We start from the raw sequence: 18,112 nt of genomic DNA, 5'->3' as shown, positions 1-18,112 counted from the left end.
TCTGTTCCAGGTGACAGAAAATTCCATGTCACCTCAAGCTTCTAGGTCATGAAGAAATGGATGCTGAAAGTGCAAAGAGACAGTTATATAATCAAAGGCTTGGGGCACCTTAAATCAAGAGTGGAGAGTCTCTGACCTGTGGCCCAGACGCAGACTGTGCGCCCTTCCTGCCATATCCAGCCCTATACAGCTTGGGACCAGGCTATATGAAAGATCGTCTTACCCCTTATATACCCAGTCAATCACTGTGCTCTGCAGGTGAGGGCCTCCTGCAGATACCATCTTATTAGGAGGTTCATTCTGCACAACATAGGAAGCAGAATGTTAATGTTGTGGTACCTACCTTTTGGAATTCCCTCCATTTAAATATGAGACAGGCGCTATCTCTGTTGTTTTTTCAGCGCCTGCTGAAGACTTTCCTCTTTCAACAAGACTTCTAATTAGAGACCTTGTCCCAGTCTGTGTCTGTGTTGGAAATGCTTTTTAAGATTTTTTAAATATTTTTTTTTTAAAAATGTTTTTAAGTATGTTTTGTTTTAATAGGTATCAGGCTTGTATTGTGGCACCCACCTTTTGGAATTCACCCCTCTTAAACATTAGACAGGCACCATCTCTGTTGTCTTTTTGGTGCCTACTGAAGACCTTCCTGTTTCAACAAGCCTTTAAGTAAAGACCTTATTACAGTCTGTATCTGTGTTGGCATTGTTTTGAAGATTTTTTAAAAAAAGATGTTTTAAAGATGTTTTTAGTGTTTTATTGCTTGTTTGCCACCCTGGGCTCCTTCTGGGAGAAAGAGTGGGATATAAATTTCATAAACAAACAAATAATAGTTTCCCCTTCTTGACCCCCCCCCAATTAGGCTTTTCGGGGGTGATGGCAGGTATGTGGGCTGATGCAGTGTCACACCGACAGAAGAGGTGGCGCAACTGGGCATATTTAAGTGTGTGGGGTGGAGCCCCATGGTGGTCTGGTGCCCAAAGGCCCACAGCCGTTTGGTGCTAGCCCTGAGGGCAGAAAAATAGGGGGGAGAGAGGGTGTGTTCCTTGGATTAGGGATGGGCAAATCTGTCAGTTTGGGTTTCTGTGAGTTTTTCAGCTTTCCAATCTTAAATTCAGTTCTCCCTCATCAGTTTGCGACATTTCCTATAATATAATGCATTTTTGTATGTTATTTTCCCTAACAGATGCATTTATATCCATATTTCTTTACCCTAGTATATGCATTTTTGTACACATTACTTGGCTAGAAGACTGCATTGCAAAATTCAGAGAAGTGCACATTTTGAAGGATGGCTGTGTTTTGCTTCACGTACTTTTTCAGAAAGTGTTGGTTCGTACGTTTGACTTTAAATGCAAGCGGACTCAAATTTCTCCCCCATCCCTAGTGTGGACTGGTGGTTCTGACATTGTCCATGTGTGCTTCTGCCCCCAGCCACGTTTTGTTCTGATCCCACCCACTGCCAGCATGTGGCCCTGGGAAGGTTTCCCGCAAAGGAATGCAGCTCTTAGGCTGAAAAGGGTTCTTCTAGCCATGCAAATGGTAACAGATGTGTTCTGGCATGAACGTTCATGATATAGAGCCTCTGTTGTCAAATATATGAAGTGTTCTCTTTTGCATTTATATATACCTACACATGCAACACACATGTACACACACAATTGCAAAACAGTAGGGTCATTCACTATCAAAGTCCACAAAATGCAAGAAGGTAGTAGCAACATGTCTGTGACATTTGACAAGTAATAGACCTACTGCTACCCATTGCTTCCCCATTAGAACGGACCTCTTTTTTAGGGGATGCGGGGGTCCCACCGACCCTGGCTATGGGCTTGTCCAGGTTTGCTACTATGAAGACTGAGTTTCTCACTACTTCTGCTGTCTGCATAACAAGGAATCTGTTTTGTTTAAGGCTGGAGGCAGATCTAGGTAACTCCTAGATGGTATGTTTCCAAAAGTGTGGGTCAACCATTGCTTCTTTGCCCCATACTCCTAGGTGCAACTTGAGACTTGCAGCACTAGAGACTAATCCTATGAACTCTATAATGTCCACAGGGTAGGACTGATGCACACCTGATGGCCAGAAAAACAAGGGCTTTTTTTTTGTTCTTTTAGGGGGAATGGGGGGGGTCCTCCTCTTCCTCTTACCTCCTGATAAAGAGTTCTGGAAAACTTGAAAGCTTGCTCACTATTTTGTGTCATTTTTGTGGATCCCTAATAAAAGAATTGACTAATTGTGGATTTTAGGTTTTGTGTGCGTGTCTGTAGATAAACAGATAATCTGTGAACTGAGGATAATAAAATATTTTGTTGTTTTCATTGCATCAGCCAACAGGGCTATAGCCTTCTAGAATTTGTTACATTGTGTTTGCATTGCCCACAAAATAAAAGTTCTAAACATTTATCAGTGTTTTAAAACATACTTTCTGAATCACACTGACAACATTCAGAAGGGACGCAATGGAGATTTACTGGTATTTTTAGTACCATTGGTCAAATCACACATAGTTCTTCCTCCCTCCCCCCTTAATCTTAAACTCATTTGTTTTATCAAAGAGCTCCGCCTAGAGGCCAAAGTCAACTTTATGAATTAACCTTGGAAACTGACGTTGTTCATAATAACTTCCAAAAATAAGGGCAGAGAGAGATTGGGGGGCTTCTCCGGGCATCCTTTTTATTGTGCATTCATGACGACTTATGCTCATGAAGGTGTCAGGGAAGTTACACATGATCACACTTTTAATACTGTTCGTGCCTATAAAGGTTTCGGGGTGGGCATACTGCTTTGTTCCCAATCAGTGCATACCCTGTAATTCCAGGCTGAAATCCTGTAACTTTTCATATGACAAATGTTCCGGTCCCCGCCCCCCTTCCTTTGTTGTGCTCTAGCACAAGAGTGCCCCTCCAGACAGCAATAACATTGTAATATTGGGAAAGCATTGCAGAACAACTAATACAGCGGAATGATGCGTGGATGATCAGTATAAATCCACCACTAGTTTATAGTATTGCGTCAATTACGCGTTGCAGAATACACCTGCAAAAAAAAAAAATCATTCTGGAGGGGCCCTGGGGCTGGTCTTTCTCCTCCAACCCATGCTCACTGGAGTCGTCCCTACGTCATCAGACCAAGTCAGCAGTCACAATAGCTCATCTCCCTATTCTGTATTTCCTCTCCAAGTATAGTTAGTATACATAAAGGCACACATAGGCTGCCATTCACAGAAAGATCTTGACAGAAAAATCTGTCAATTTCAGTTCTCCCAGTTTTTCATTTTTTGCAGTCTTAAATTCAGTTCTTCAGCAATTTGTGGTGGTTTTTTTAAATGCTCATGAAAATTCTTCAGCATTTTAGTGTGAATTTCTCCTAATAAACACATTTTTTTGCATGCAGTTGTGACTAATGAACATATTCTAGCAAGCCATTTCTCCTAATATAATGCATTTTTGTATGTTATTTTCACGAATATATTCATTTATATGCACACTTTCTCCTAATACATGCATTGTTGTAAACCTTTGGTTAGAGAATTGCATCACAAAATTTGGGTAAGTGCAAATTTCAAAGGGTGTCTGTGTTTTTTGTTTCATATTGTTTTGGAAAGTGCAGATTTGATAACGTCGGATTTAAATGCGAATTTGAATCAAATTTCTCCACCATCCCTAGTACACACCATACATTTAAAGCACCTGATTTTCCCCAAAGAATGCTGGGAACTGTAGATTGTTAACAGTGCTATGAGGCGTAAACTACAGGTCCCATAATTCTTTGGGGGAAGCCATATGCTTTAAATGTATAGTGTGTATGCAGTCATAATCTGAACAGTAAACTTGCTGCAGAAGTGCATGTGCATGCACGTGCACATACACACATCACATTTTGAGCCAGACTTGTGGGATTTTTCAGTCTCAGGTACCAAGTAACATGACCAGTCTTGGACATTATATGCACCATGACTTGGAAGAATGGGCACGATTTGCTGTTCCGTCCCCCAGCTGCAATATGTTTCAGGCCAGCCATGAGTTGGTTATATCACTATCACTATCAGTTCCCAGACAAGTCATAACACATTGCTAGGAAGAGGTCAGTTCATCCTTGGCCACCTGACAGAGTGTTAATTGCTTTCTGAAACACAGCCCAGTAACAATACCTGTGTTTTTCCTTCCAGATCATTTTGGGCCAGGAACTTTAATGTATTTATAAATAACTATGCTACAGGGGAAAGCCTCTGTGAAAGAGGCAGCAGGAACAGAAAGTTTTTGAATGTAAAATTTGAAAGGAAGAAAAATAAATAGGTATTTTGAAGGAGATAATTTAATTAAAAAGTCACTATTTATTCTTTTCCCCCTACCTCCACTGTCCAGCAGAGGGAGCCAAAGTGTAATAGTACATTATTTCTCATACTTTTGGTACTTTGGCTTCCCCAGCTAAATTAAGGCTATGAGCACGCTACAGGTTTAAAATGCTGCAAGGCTGTTTTTTCTTGCTGCACTTCAATCTGATTTTACAAATCCCGGCGTCTCCAGCTGCCCGCTGTCCATAACCTCACTAGCTATATCATGAATGAGATTGGGCTGCTCAAGAGGTTATCATTCTGCACTTCACCCATACAGAATATGTATTCCTGATTTAGAGAAGATCCTTGCAAACAACCAAAGAAGCTCATTTAATAATAGACATACACATCCTTACAGAAGTAGTAATACTGAAACCATTGCCATTTGGATTAGAATATTCCAGCGTTCCAGTAATATGACAGAAATCAAAGCACTGTTTTTTGTAGTTTTGAAAGTGTAAATTGTTCACAAAATTGTAACAGGTTCTTTAATTATTTTAATTCTAAGGTACATTAGGACACAGGAAATATCATAAATCAGTCAGGTCTTATTTACACATCAAATGAAGGACAAAACATTCAAATGTAAACTTGCTGATCCTTCCAGTAGAAAATTCAGATTAAAGCTCATCTAGCAAATTTAAGAATAAGGATCACAAGGAAGAATATTGAGAGATAGGGTATGCACTTCATAAGAAGCTAAACGTTCTTTATAAATTTTAATTTTGTTTTCAGATCAGAGAAATAATGTCAAAATTATTTTAATTTTGTTTTCAGACCAGAGAAAAACATTTTTTCATTTGGAATCCAGTATGCCAAGTAATCAGAGCAGCCAGGAATAAAATCCTTTATCTCTCCAAGGAATTTCTTCATCTCTTTAGCAGAGGGATAACCTATGAAGTACAGGTTAAAAGGCATACATTTCACAAACACAATACTGTTTTTAAAGACACAGAGAGAAACTCTACAACAACAAAAAGGAAATTATAATGTTAAAAGGCCTTCACTGTAATGTCTAAATTAGCTCAATCCATCTAAAGAGCACAATAAAAAACTTTTTGTTGGACAGAATGTGAACTCACACCAATTATGTGGTGCCCCCCATGTTTCACTAATGGGTTAAATAGCAACTTGGGAAAACATTATTTATCTGGGAAAACAGCACAGGGGAAAGAGTTTTTAAAACCCCTACAGTAGTCCCAATATAATCCTACATACAACTCCTGTTAAAATATTTTTTAAAGAGAGAGAGAGAAAATCCAGTAACAAATCTCCAATGTTTTATTCAATTTGGCCCTGATCCAGTGTCATACCCTAAGGGACAGGAATATGAACACAGAAAGATATATATAATTGATTTAATTATGTGGATTCTAATGGAGAAATAGTAATAATATTTTGCCTGCAACTTTAAAAAAAGACGCAAATTTCAAGCTTGAAATGTTTATGAATTGTAAATCTAAATTAATTTTAACGTTCAAAGTTAATAGCATGTTCATTTCAGCCCTATCAGCAATTGCTGGCAACACAGATTAACTAAAATCTGTTTAGCTGGACTAATTAAACCCACACTTCACAGTTTGAGGGCACTCCTAGATCCAGAATTCAGTCACCAGGCAAAAACATGTTTATTTAACCAGATATTTAAATAGAATTTTAACTGATCTAACTCCACAAGTTTTAGTTGGCTCTTCATTTATTAAAATCAGGCTAAACTAAAGCTGTATTTTGCTGTTTTTAATCTTTGTTTTGTGTTTTATTGTGCTGGCTTTATGTTGCGCATAAATCTGATATGATAAGGGGCAGGCTATGAGAGTTTCACATAAATAAATGTATTACAGTATACAGTTTTCCTTATACTAATGACCAAACTACATGTGATGGAAAAGATCTGTGAATAGATCTCCTAACATTTCTTTCTTTTCTCTCTCCACCCATCCTGAGCCTAATCCTCTAACTCCGCACATCACATGCACTGCAGCTCCAGTCCCCCAAACCCCTAACTCAGGGGTGTAGAGACGGGGGGGGAATGAGAGCATTGCCCCCACATGATAATTCTGCCCCCCCATTGAAATTTTCCTTCAGTCCCCAAATTTCCAGCATTGCAGTAACTTAAAACTACGGTTGAGCTTTTAGAAACACAGTTTAGGCATCCAAAGAAAGGGTTAAGGCAGCGTTCCCTAGGGAATGCAAATACAGATAATATGGGATTTTAAAGTGAATACAAGTCAATGTGAATGAAGTGAACACAAGTCTTGATGGACAGGGGAGGGAATTGGCAAACCTAAGGATTTTCAATTGGAGGAAGAAAAGCAGGGAAAGGCAGTATTGTTATGTACTGCAGAGCATCTCTCCCTCCCCTGTAATGCTCAACCAATCTCTGGAGGTGGGGGGGTAGTAGTGCATCTGGTGAGTGTGCCAAGGCATTTGGGCCTAGGTAGTCTAGGCTAGTCCAGGACAGGACTTGAGAAGAAGCAGAGAGGTGAGTGAGCTGGCTCTCCAAGGCCCAGGAAGCCTAATGAGACCTTACTAACTTAGCCCAGCAATGGGGAGCTGGAATATTGGGTGTGGGTGTGTCATTTCTTCCTTAATTTGTTTTAAAAGTTGAAAAATAATAATGCACCTTATTTCACTTTTCTCATGCGAACTTATGTACTACAAAAATGGGTGTGAGAGATTTCCTGGCACTGGCAGAGCCATCAGAAACAGTGTTAGCTGGGTGGCCTTTCTGCAGAACAGAGATTGTGTGCTTGTACAGTTGATTCTAGCACTGTTAAATTTCCTTCTGTTGTTTTCAGCCCAATGCTGGCCTATCAATATAAATTTGAATTTTGTTTCTATTGTTGTAAAAACTTAGGGGTTCTCTCTCCTAAGTTTTTACAACACTATCCTCCAAGGTATTAGCTATCCCTCCCAATTTTATATCATCTGCAAATTTGATAAGCATTCCCTGTACCTCCTCATCCATGACATTAATAAAAATGTTGAAGAGCACAGGGCCCAGGACCGAGCCCTGTGGTACCCCACTCGTTACCACCCCCCAGTTTGAGAAAGGAACCATTGATATCCACTCTTGAAGAATGTTTCTGTAGCCACCTGTGGTCCCATCTGATAGCTGTTCCATCTAGCCCACATTTAGCTAGCTTGCTAATCAGAATATAATGGGGCACTTTGTCAAAAGCTTTGCTGAAGTCAAGATATTTTATGTCCACAGCATTCTCACAGTCTACCAGGGAGATTACCCAATCAAAAAAAAAAGAGATAAGATTAGTCTGGCGGGATTTGTTCTTGATAAATCCATATTTGCTTTTAGTAATCACTGCATTGTTTTCATGGTGCTTACAGATTGACTACTTTATACTCTGCTCCAGAATTTTCCCAGGGACTGATGTCAGGCTGACTGGTCTGTAGTTCCCTGGTTCCTTCTTCTCGCCCTTTTTGAAAATAGGGACAGCATTAGCCCTTCTCCAGTTATCCGGCACTTCACCCATCCTCCATGATTTTTCAAAGATAATAGACAGTGGTTCTGAGAGTTCTCCAGCCAGTGCCTTCAATACTCTAGATGCAGTTCATCAGGCCCTCCACATTTGAACTCATTCAGAAGGATTAGGTATTCCTTAACCAATTGTCTATCAAGCTCAAGCTGCAATCCTGTCCATTCAACTTCACATTTGCCAGGAGGGTCATAGAACCCCTTTTGGGAGGAGACTGAACCAAAGTAGGAATTGAGCACTTCTGCCTTTTCTTTGCAATCTGTTACCATTTTGCCATCCTCATTGAGTAGTTGTACCACCATTTCTTTTCTCTGTCTTTTACTGTGGATGTTCCTGAACAAAGCTTTTCTTGATGCTTTTAGCATCTCTTGCTAATCGCAGCTTTAGCCTTCCTGACACCATCCTGAAGTCCTGTGCTACCTGTCTGTATTCTTCCTTTGTGACCTGGCTTTCCTTCTACTTCCTGTATGTGTCCTTTTTTTGTTTTCAGGTCATCTCTAAGCTTTTTGTGAAGCCACATTGGCTTCTTTTGCTGTCTTTAAGTAGCAAATTTAGTAATATTGGCTTTTGAAAGTAACATATTTGAAGGAATTTCAAGTGAACAGTTCCTTTGCAAGTTTGCAGAGAAATCACAGCACATTAGACTTCATTAACAGTTCAGATCATTATGATAGGATGACTTCCACAATATACATTTACTTCCTGGTCACTGTTAATTTAGTTTACATAATTATTTTGCATGTGGAAAATATTATATTTGAATTCGATTTGTTTTTTTGTAAACTTCACAAATCATAGTTCCCAATTAAAATGCATAAATTGGTGTTTATTTTTGTCATTACCTAAGAAAACCTTCCCCCCCAGAAACCTCATTTGTGGTGACTGATGCCCCAACCCTTCTGCACCCTCTCAACTTTTGTCTCTGCCTCCCCATTGAAAATTGTCTAGCTATACTGCTGCCCTAACTGCATGATTGTTTCTGGAAGAGGAAAAAGGTGCCAGGAGTGCAAATAAATGATCTTCCCAGTCATGTGCATTTGAGTCTTTCCTAGAAATCATTTCTACATCCCACTCTGTTTCTTACCAGTCACCATGTTGCTTGCTGGATAATCTTGTAGTGGAATATATGCCAGTTTCCTTCTTTCTACTGTCCCTGGAATCTGATTGTCTCCACTGTAATTACACAAAGCAAATGTTGCTATTATTTATTATTATTTATTTATCATTGCACAAGCATTTTCCTTTTTTCTTTTTCTTTTACAACAATTAATGAAGCACACTGTACTGGAGAGATACTGTTATCTATAGACTTAAAACTGTTAAAAGTCTTCACAAAGGAATTGTAGCGCCCTGAGGGAGACTGGGGTGGAGTTAGAGAACTCTTCACAGATCATTCTCAACTCCTCACCAAATAATTCCCTGTTATCTTTTTATTATGGATGCTTCCAGACGGGGGCTTAACACTGCAAATGGGTCATCACGGAAAGGCCCAAACTGGCACACAGCAGCCACTTTCAAGCAGGCCACATCTCTGCCTACACTCAGAGCTCCTGTAGTAAGACTGTGCAAGGTCACATTGGATTTTGGGGAAGACCAGGCTTCCCTTGTCATCGTTCCAGCAGTGCTGCCTAACAAAGCAATCCCTGGCACACAGGGAGAGCTCCAAAGCTGTTATTGCAAACAGGTTAATGGCAACAACAGGGTTTGTTTGTTTTTTAACTTATTGGATCCAGATGAAATGAAGGGGAATATAAGCTGGCATTTTGATGCCCACAACATATTGTGGATGCTGCAAAAAAAACTGCAAGATAAGGAGCACTATAGGACAAAGCGGAAGTGGAATAAAACCAATATCACTGGCTTCTGGTATAGATATGGAACAAGGCGATGGGACAAGGGGATACATTAAGTACCCTGGTGCAGCCATCTTTTCTGCATATAATGTTGGAAGTGTTAGGGTACATCTCAGCTTGCACTGAAGGCTGATGTGTCTGCATGGGAAAAAATAGACAGAGACCATGTTTTCCAGACTGTCCTTTCCTTTGAACCTGTGTTGATCTACCTTCCAGTGCTAGACTGATCCTCTTAAGGTTGCTGATCTCACTTCCTACTTCCTCTCTCTTTTCTTCCATTCCTCCCTTGGAGAGACCTTTTTGGATTTCTCTTCTCTTGAGATGCAGGAGAAAGTGTGACTTCTTGTATCTCCACTTTAGTTAGCCAAAAATAGGGATCTTTCCTATCAACATGTACTTCCTTTAGTAAATGCCAGTTTGATGTTTCCTTAAAGCTAGAGTCTCAGTGTGATTATATCCAGGGCAAAGTTCAGCAGGGATTCTGCTACACTTCAGCTTCTGCCAGCATTCAACTCCAGTGCTAACACACAGGAGTTCAGATGTGCAGATTGAGATCCTTTGGCTCAAACAGCGTTTTTTCCATGAAGAAAAGTGATTCATGCAAACGTAATATATGGACATTTTTGATAAAATTACCATTGGTGGAACAGGTAGTCATAACGGTCATTTACAATGAAAAATCAAGAACTGAGGAACTGCCTTTGGCCAATATCATTGAAAGCATGCCGCCACCGCCACCACCTCCAGGGCATTTTAGCCGCTGCAAAATGACAGTCATCCAGCAACATCATCCATTACAAAATATACCTTTTTTTCAACCCTCTCTTGCTCTTTATCTCTTCCACTCTGTAGCTCTTTACTTCAGCAGGTTGACTAGGCTGTGGATATTAAAATGATCATAGTTGAAACTGGGCACAAGACTCAATCCAGCAATGCAATTTTATAAATATTTATGGTATTCTTAACTGAGGTGTATATCAGCATCAGTTTCCAGATGATTCTTTGCTGCGATATAACATTGGAGTTAAGCTCAGTCTTTCACTCCTGGGTGGGAGAGTCATTGCTACTGAGCCTTGTTCCTGTTATGGACCAGACTCACAGCCATATTAGGCAAGTAGTAAGGAGGTGGGTGGGTGGGAACAGGTGGACGTAAGGAGAGACAGAGGGGCAGGGGAGAGATGGGCTTGCAGAGAGACAAACGGGCAAAGGAAGGGGCATTCATAGAGCAGATATGGGGAGCCTGTGGCCCTCCAGATGCTGCTGAACAACACCTCCCATCAGCCCTAGCAATCATGACCAATGGCCAGGGATGATGGGAGTTACAGTTCAGCAACATCTGGAGGGTCAAATGTTCCCCACATCTGTCATGGAGACAAGCAGAAACAAAAAGGCAGGCAAGCAGAGATGGAAAGACAGACAGGTCTATAAGAAGAAAGAAAATTATAGTATATACTAGCTTAATGCTCTAAATTAATTTCAGTTATTTCATTTTGGAGTAGTATTCCATAGTATAAATACTATATTTTAAAGCCTCAAATTTAAAAAAGTAACAGACCAAAACAGATAACAAAATTAAAATAGAAATAACATCATGTGCATTCAAGATATTCTTCTTACCTGAACCTTCAGAGGATTGGTTATCTGCTCCCATATAAAGCTGCCAATTTTTTTTCTAATTTCTGTAGTGAATGCAAAAAAAGGGAAGGGGAAAAAAAGAATCCCCCCCCCAAAAATCAGACATGCAGTAGAAGTCTATCAGATGATGCAATATGATCACTATCACTCACTAACTTTGCTGCTGGATGCACCATGCTTTCATCAGAGTGGCTCTTAAGCACTGAATAGCTGTGGTGACTGCTCAAGCACATGCATACAACTTCTCTTGATAGAAGGCAGCCCAACACATTTTGCTTCCTGATGCAAAGGACAAGATGGTTCCCCCACCATCCCACATACAGAAGCCAATTGGACTGGTAATGGCAGTTAAATCTTTTTTCAATTCTTACAGTGGAATAGTGTCCTCTACCACACCTGAGGACAGCAAGCTAGTTAGGAGATGCAAGACAGAACATGTGGTGTGTGCAGCTCTCTTCTCTAACAGACAGATACAGCCAGGGGGCTTAGGAATAGCTAGGATACTGCCATGCTGTCCAGCATCTGCTGCCTGAGGTGGTTGTCTCCCTTTGCCTAATGGTAGGGCCAGCCCTGACAGAAGGATATTCACACAGGTGTGAACTCCCAAAAGAGGTATGATTTCATTCTCACAAATACATTTTGAAATGGTGTATGAACTTGGTTTGTTTGCAGGTACAAGCGTATGTTGTGTGTGTGTACACACACACAATTGTATCTGCATTTCTATTGTGTTTGCATGTGCAATCATACATAAACACCAACTATCTTAGTTATTGTTATTTCATATTTCTAAAGTGCCAAATATTTTCTAAGTGCTATACAAAGTATTATTTATTTATTTATTATTTTATTCATACCCCGCCCTTCCTCCCAACGGGAGCCCAGGGCGGCGAACAAAAGCACTAAAAACACTTTAAAACATCATATAAACAGACTTTAAAGTACATTAAAGCAAAACATCTTAAAAACCTTTTTTTAAAAAGGTTTAAAAACATCTTTAAAAGCAATTCCAACACAGATGCAGACTGGGATAAAGTCTCAACTTAAAAGGCTTGTTGAAAGAGGAAGGTCTTCAGTAGGTGCCGAAAATATAACAGACGGCAGGTGTTGCCACCACTCACCATATGCTCAGAGGCGCATGTTACCAAATTCTTTCAAGCTACACAGGAAGTGCATTGGAGTGTGAAACATCAACCCAAATTGTGTTTGCATTTTGACCAATTTGTAGGGCAGTACAGTATCTCAGAGAGGAGGTTAGGTCTCCTGCTCCCCTGGTGCATTCACTATAGCTGCCCAATTTCCCTGCTGTTTAAAGTTTGATAGAAATATCTGTTGGCTATAGGTACATTTTTAAACCACAAGGTTTTTTTGCCTATTAGTGAATGTACATACAGACCTTGTTGCAAGCAGGCAGGTGGAAGGAGGAAGTGTCCTAATGGCACTGTGTTTTTTATTTCAGAGTTGACACTTGCAGTAAGATAACAAGAATGAAAAACTGTGATTCTGTCTTCTAGATAATCTAAGCTCCAGTGTATTCTAGAGGAAGAAGAAGGGGGGTATAGAAATAAACATGAAATATCCAGCCAATTGTTTTAATTACAGCTTTCAGTTAAATCTCAAGCAGGGTGAGTTCCTCCAAGGATCAGCTCAGGTGGGAGATTCTGAGGTATCATCAAACGATATTTGAATTAACTTGTTGCTATATTTTTACCGCCACAAGAGAGTGCTGCTAGGATATTCTGTTTTCCCAGCAAAATGCCTTATGCCATCTCTGCTCTCAAGTAGATGTACAATGCCATCCACAATGTAGAACAAAGACTGGAAATCCTTTTACGTTTATTTTAAATAGTGAATGGTATAGTTTTGCACACTTTCATTACCATGCAATAAAAAATGTTCAGACTCTTTAACAAGAAGTTAATCATTCTCATTCAAATTAGGGTGTATTACTTCACACTTCCGGTAAAGCTCATGTAACTGAATACTCATTCACTTAAAAATATTCCATGCTCAGAAAACTAGCATGTCCAGGAGAAGACTAAGTTTGAACTCAGTTTTCTGTGAGCTTATTTATTTATTTTTGTACGGCAGTATATTCAGTCTGCCTGCACTCTGAAATGATATAATCAGCACACAGCTTTACCGCCTCAGTAAGAACTAGGTCTAAGATCAATCAGATTTATGGCTACATTTTAGATCACTTAATATTTTTAAACATCTATCTATCTATCTATCTATCTATCTATCTATCTATCTATCTATCTATCTATCTATCTATCTATCTATCTATCTATCTAACTAACTAACTAACTAACTAACTATCTATCTATATATTTAAAAAGACATAATTTTAAAATACAGCCTAAAACCAATAAAATAGTAACATAAAAGCATATAAAACAGATGAAAAAGTAATTGAAGGGATTCAAAGACATTAAACAGGGTCCAGTCTTATGGGTCAGGGAATGCCTGGGCAAAAAGATGGGTCTTTATAAGGCATCTGAAGCAACTGATGGTTGCTGCTTCATGTATGGCGGAGCAAAGGACATGTCATCATGCAGGGGCAATAGCAGAAAATGCCTGTTTTCAGGTCATTGCCATATATGATATTCTGAAGGGCTCAGTACCACGAGCAGAATCACCCTAGATGACGAGCTTTTGTCCTCTTTCTGGCCTAAGTGATTGGACTGATTGGTTTGAAACACATGTTGATCCATGTGTTCACTTGAATGCTTATGTATTACACGCTTACTATAAGATGTGGTGCCACAAGCAGAATTTCCCCAAATGACATCACCCCACAACTTTGCCACAGTGGTAGCTGGTGGCTCCGATGTCAGTGGTGTTTCAGCACCTTGAACAGCTCCTTGAAAGTTCAGACTAAAATCCAGAGTGGATTCCACTGCCCCACTGACATGGAAGCCACCAGTCACCACTGCTTAGCCATGTGTTTTCCACGAAACAAGAAGCTTTGGAATATGTAATGTAATGTAAGACTTTCAGGACAGGAGGATATTTTGAAGCTGATTTGCATTCTAGCACTTCTCCTTTCAGAAATTAAGCACTGGAAGCAGAAGCAGGAGACTGGGGTATACGTGCCCAGACTTCAGACAATGTATGGTACTGATAAAGGCTGAGCGAAATAGTCAGCTATAAAATGTACCTTTTTGTGTCAGGGTGCGAAGCATCACTGCTGAACAGATAATCAGCAGCATCCTGGTTTGTGATCACTCCTCCTTCAGCAACTGCAGAAAAATGCCACAGAAAGAGAACATTTGTTCTTTAGAATATTCTTAATCTTTGAAATAGGGGGTTTGAATTTGCAGGCATGCATTCCTTGCAGTGACATGCTGTGAAATTAAAACATAAGTGTTCAGGTTTTCGTTTTAAAATGGAGTGAGCAACCTGTGGCCCTCCAGATGTCGTCGGACTCCAGCTCCCATCAGCCCCAGCCAGCATGGCCAGTGGTTAGGGATGGTGGGAGTTGTAGCAAGGAGATGTTGGCATCCCCTTTTAAAAAGTACTGAGAATTTTAAAGCACCTTCTAGACCAAAAAGTGCCATCAAATGCTCATAACAAGAAGTAGTGACTCACCACAGTGTAACAGAAGTCAAGGTCCACATTCGACTGTATTCCTTTCTCTCTAATTGCCATGGCAGTTGTGACCTACCTTAGCTTCTGACGTTGTCCTCCTTTCAAAGAGACTGGTGTGGTGGCTCTTTGAAGTCATATTGACTACATAGAACAGAGGTGAGGAGCCTCAGGCCCAGGGCCAAATGCAGCTCTCTGTCTGGCCCTCAGGATTCCACCCAGGCCACACCCCTCACTGACCTTGCTCTGCACCCACCTCTAGTGTTTTTTACCTGACTCGAATATGTCCTTAACTGTGATAATACATCTTGCATGCCTGGATGGAGGGGGGGTGATTGACCACCCTCAGTTTGGCCACACCCACCGCCACTAGTTTGCAGCCCCCAGAAGGTCACCTATGAGGGAATGTGACCCCCCGGGTGAAAAAGGCTCTTCACCTCCAGACTCCGAGACACTTATTGAATGCCAGTTGTTGTGAGGCAACAGCAGGAGGGGGTTTTCACTTTCCTGCCCTGCTTGTGCCGTTCCCAGAGATATCAGCCTGCTGAAGTACATGGATCTTTGGTCTGATCCAGCAGGGCTCTTATATTTTTAATGTGTGCCAAGAGGTGCTGGTCCATATACTTAAGACAGGTGTGGGGAACCTATGTCCCTCCAGATGTTGCTAAACTACTACTCCCATCAGCCCCAGGTGGCAAGCATGGCCAATAGCCAGGGATGATGGGAGCTGTACTTCAGCAACATCTGGAAGGCCAAAAGTTCCCCACACCTGAAGAGAACATGGTCACTAAGGAGCTATTTGTTAGCAAGCACTGACACTTATATCCAGCCCCTACAGATGTGAAATTAGTCTGAAAACCTCCCAGGAAATGGACCCTCTAGCTCTTCTCTTTGTTTTTATTTTGCAAGCCACCCTGGAAAGGTTTTTTGAAGACTAGATAAAGTTTGCTATGTTGGGGGCAGGTGTCTCTGTCTCTTCGAAGTTAACTGCCCCCACCAACCCCTCTGTTCCCTCAGTGGCAACATAAAGTTTGACTATCACCCTCAACCTTCCCCTCACGCTTAGGGAGAATATCTCCAGCTTTCCTTTCTCAGAGAGTCATAATTTCCCTCACCCCAAAGGTCACAAAGCTTGTGGCTGACGCTTTGAGAGAACCAGGCACTGCAGCCCCTGAACATCCTGCTCTGAGGCAAAGGTTGGCAGCCCTGACAGGCCTCCACTTTCCCGCCTTTTCTTTTTGATACACTGAAACTGAAACCCTGCAAAGGGGAGGAACAAGCTTCCCACATTTCACTTTTCCTGCACGTTGGACCAACCCACACATATTCCAGTGTGCATTGCCCACACACAGAGAACCCACAGACAATATCCCGTTTTCCCATCGCAAGAGTTTATGGTGGTGTTAGGTACAAATTAAAAAGGTGCATTAACATTTTGGTTATGCCTTCTGTCTTGCTTAAAGTGACACAAGCAATATTAGGAGTAGGCCAGAATGGCTTCTAGTTGACTTTCAAGATAAAATGTCGACATATTTCCTGGTGACCTGACCCTTTCTCATTCCAGTGGCTCAAAGAATAAAAGCCGGTTTAAGCTGGAAATTTCCCTTCCCACTATTCCCTTTTACTCTCGTATCACACTGAGGTTGATTGCTTCACTTATAGTTGCAAATCATGACATGTATAGAAATGTTAAAGCTCCCCAACTACCCCGCAATCTTCTAATGTAAGTCTAGCAATATTAATCTGTCATCACTTGAGGGGCGCCTGGTTGCAGCTAGGGGCTCCTGCTTAGTATCTCTTTGTTCCCATAGTCGCAGAGCGCTTATCTCAAGGACATGTGAAACACGCAGTCTCATAGTTTAACAGACATTTTGATGTTTCTACTTATGTTCTTCCTCTGCACCCCTTCACTTTCTCTACATGTTCTTAGGGTATGTTGACAATGAAATGTTTCATTGTAGTTTATGACGCTGCTCCCCAATGTTGTAACTTTTCCCTTTACTCTCGTATCACACTGAGGTTGATTGCTTCACTTATAGTTGCAAATCATGACATGTATAGAAATGTTAAAGCTCCCCAACTACCCCGCAATCTTCTAATGTAAGTCTAGCAATATTAATCTGTCGTCACTTGAGGGGCGCCTGGTTGCAGCTAGGGGCTCCTGCTTAGTATCTCTTTTGTTCCCATAGTCGCAGAGCGCTTATCTCAAGGACATGTGAAACACGCAGTCTCATAGTTTAACAGACATTTTGATGTTTCTACTTATGTTCTTCCTCTGCACCCCTTCACTTTCTCTACATGTTCTTAGGGTATGATGACAATGAAATGTTTCTTTGTAGTTTATGATGCTGCTCCCCAATGTTGTAACTTTTCGGGGTAAAAGCTATATATTCTCTGACCTATCAATAAAACGGGTTCCCACGCTGACCTGCCTTTTGGCTTGTAAGTATTGGGTTCCCCTTTGCAAAGGAATTGTGTCACGCTTACTTGATCTCTGATAGTGGGTTAAAATTGCACTCATCTCCGTACCCCTCCTGGGTGAACGCGAGTTGAGGAGACAGAGACAGAGCGTGTTAAGTTTGGACCTAACAGTGGCTTATACACAGAGGGTCCGGGCAGTGTCCTGTTTCTAACAGTGGTTCCCAAACTATTTTTCCCACAGATCCCTTGAAAATTGCTGATGGTCTTGGCACGTCACTTCATGATTTTTCCATCTGTTGTAGCAATAATAATGCGCTGTGGTAGATGCTGTATGTTTTTTTTATTGTATTTTGATTGCTTCTTGTATTTCTCATACATTGTATTTATTGTATTTCAGTTTGAATTCCATAGAATTCAAATTGCAATAGAATAAAATAAAATATAAATAAAAAAACAAAAAACCCCAATTAAAATCCATATGAATAATCATGTGATGGTCACCTATGAGGGAAAGTGGCCCCCCGGGTGAAAAAGGCTCTTCACCTCCAGACTCCGAGACAGTTATTGAATGGCAGTTGTTGTGAGGCAACATCTCCCATCTTCAATTACAAATCCACAGACATGCCTCAGACCACCTGAATGAAGCTTGTAGTCTTCTGGTGGTCAGAAGACCACCGTTTGGGAACCCCTGTTCTATAATATTGACTTTCTAGTATTCCTATAAGCAGCGGGGGGGGGGGGTTGGCATAAAATGAAGTGCCCATACTCATATCTTGATAAAAGT

The 18,112-nt window shown here is 40.8% G+C and overlaps 1 protein-coding gene across 1 annotated transcript; it reads right to left on the bottom strand.

The window, feature by feature from the left end:
* Positions 1-3,014: 3,014 nt before the first annotated feature.
* Positions 3,015-16,086, bottom strand: TERB2 (telomere repeat binding bouquet formation protein 2). Its single transcript, XM_061595864.1, has 8 exons — positions 16,023-16,086; positions 14,480-14,561; positions 12,713-12,852; positions 11,299-11,360; positions 10,489-10,559; positions 8,913-9,001; positions 5,114-5,227; positions 3,015-3,034 (listed from the first exon to the last, which is right to left on the bottom strand). The coding sequence occupies exons 1-8, from the start codon at positions 16,084-16,086 to the stop codon at positions 3,015-3,017; spliced, it is 642 nt and encodes a 213-aa protein (XP_061451848.1).
* Between the last annotated feature and the right edge of the window lie 2,026 nt (positions 16,087-18,112).

This window comes from Rhineura floridana, chromosome 14 (genome assembly GCF_030035675.1).
Source record: "Rhineura floridana isolate rRhiFlo1 chromosome 14, rRhiFlo1.hap2, whole genome shotgun sequence".
Classification (NCBI taxonomy): domain Eukaryota; kingdom Metazoa; phylum Chordata; class Lepidosauria; order Squamata; family Rhineuridae; genus Rhineura; species Rhineura floridana.
This window is presented reverse-complemented; position numbering and strand designations above follow the sequence as displayed.

Excerpts from the sequence above, each read along its gene's own strand:
- TERB2 (XM_061595864.1), bottom strand. The coding sequence starts at position 16,086 with ATGTTCAGGGGCTGCAGTGCCTGGTTCTCTCAAAGCGTCAGCCACAAG. Across the intron at positions 14,562-16,022 it reads CAAGCTTTGTGACCTTTGGG|TTGCTGAAGGAGGAGTGATC; the intron begins GTGAGGGAAATT and ends ATTTTTCTGCAG. Across the intron at positions 5,228-8,912 it reads AGCAAGCAACATGGTGACTG|GTTATCCCTCTGCTAAAGAG; the intron begins GTAAGAAACAGA and ends TGTACTTCATAG.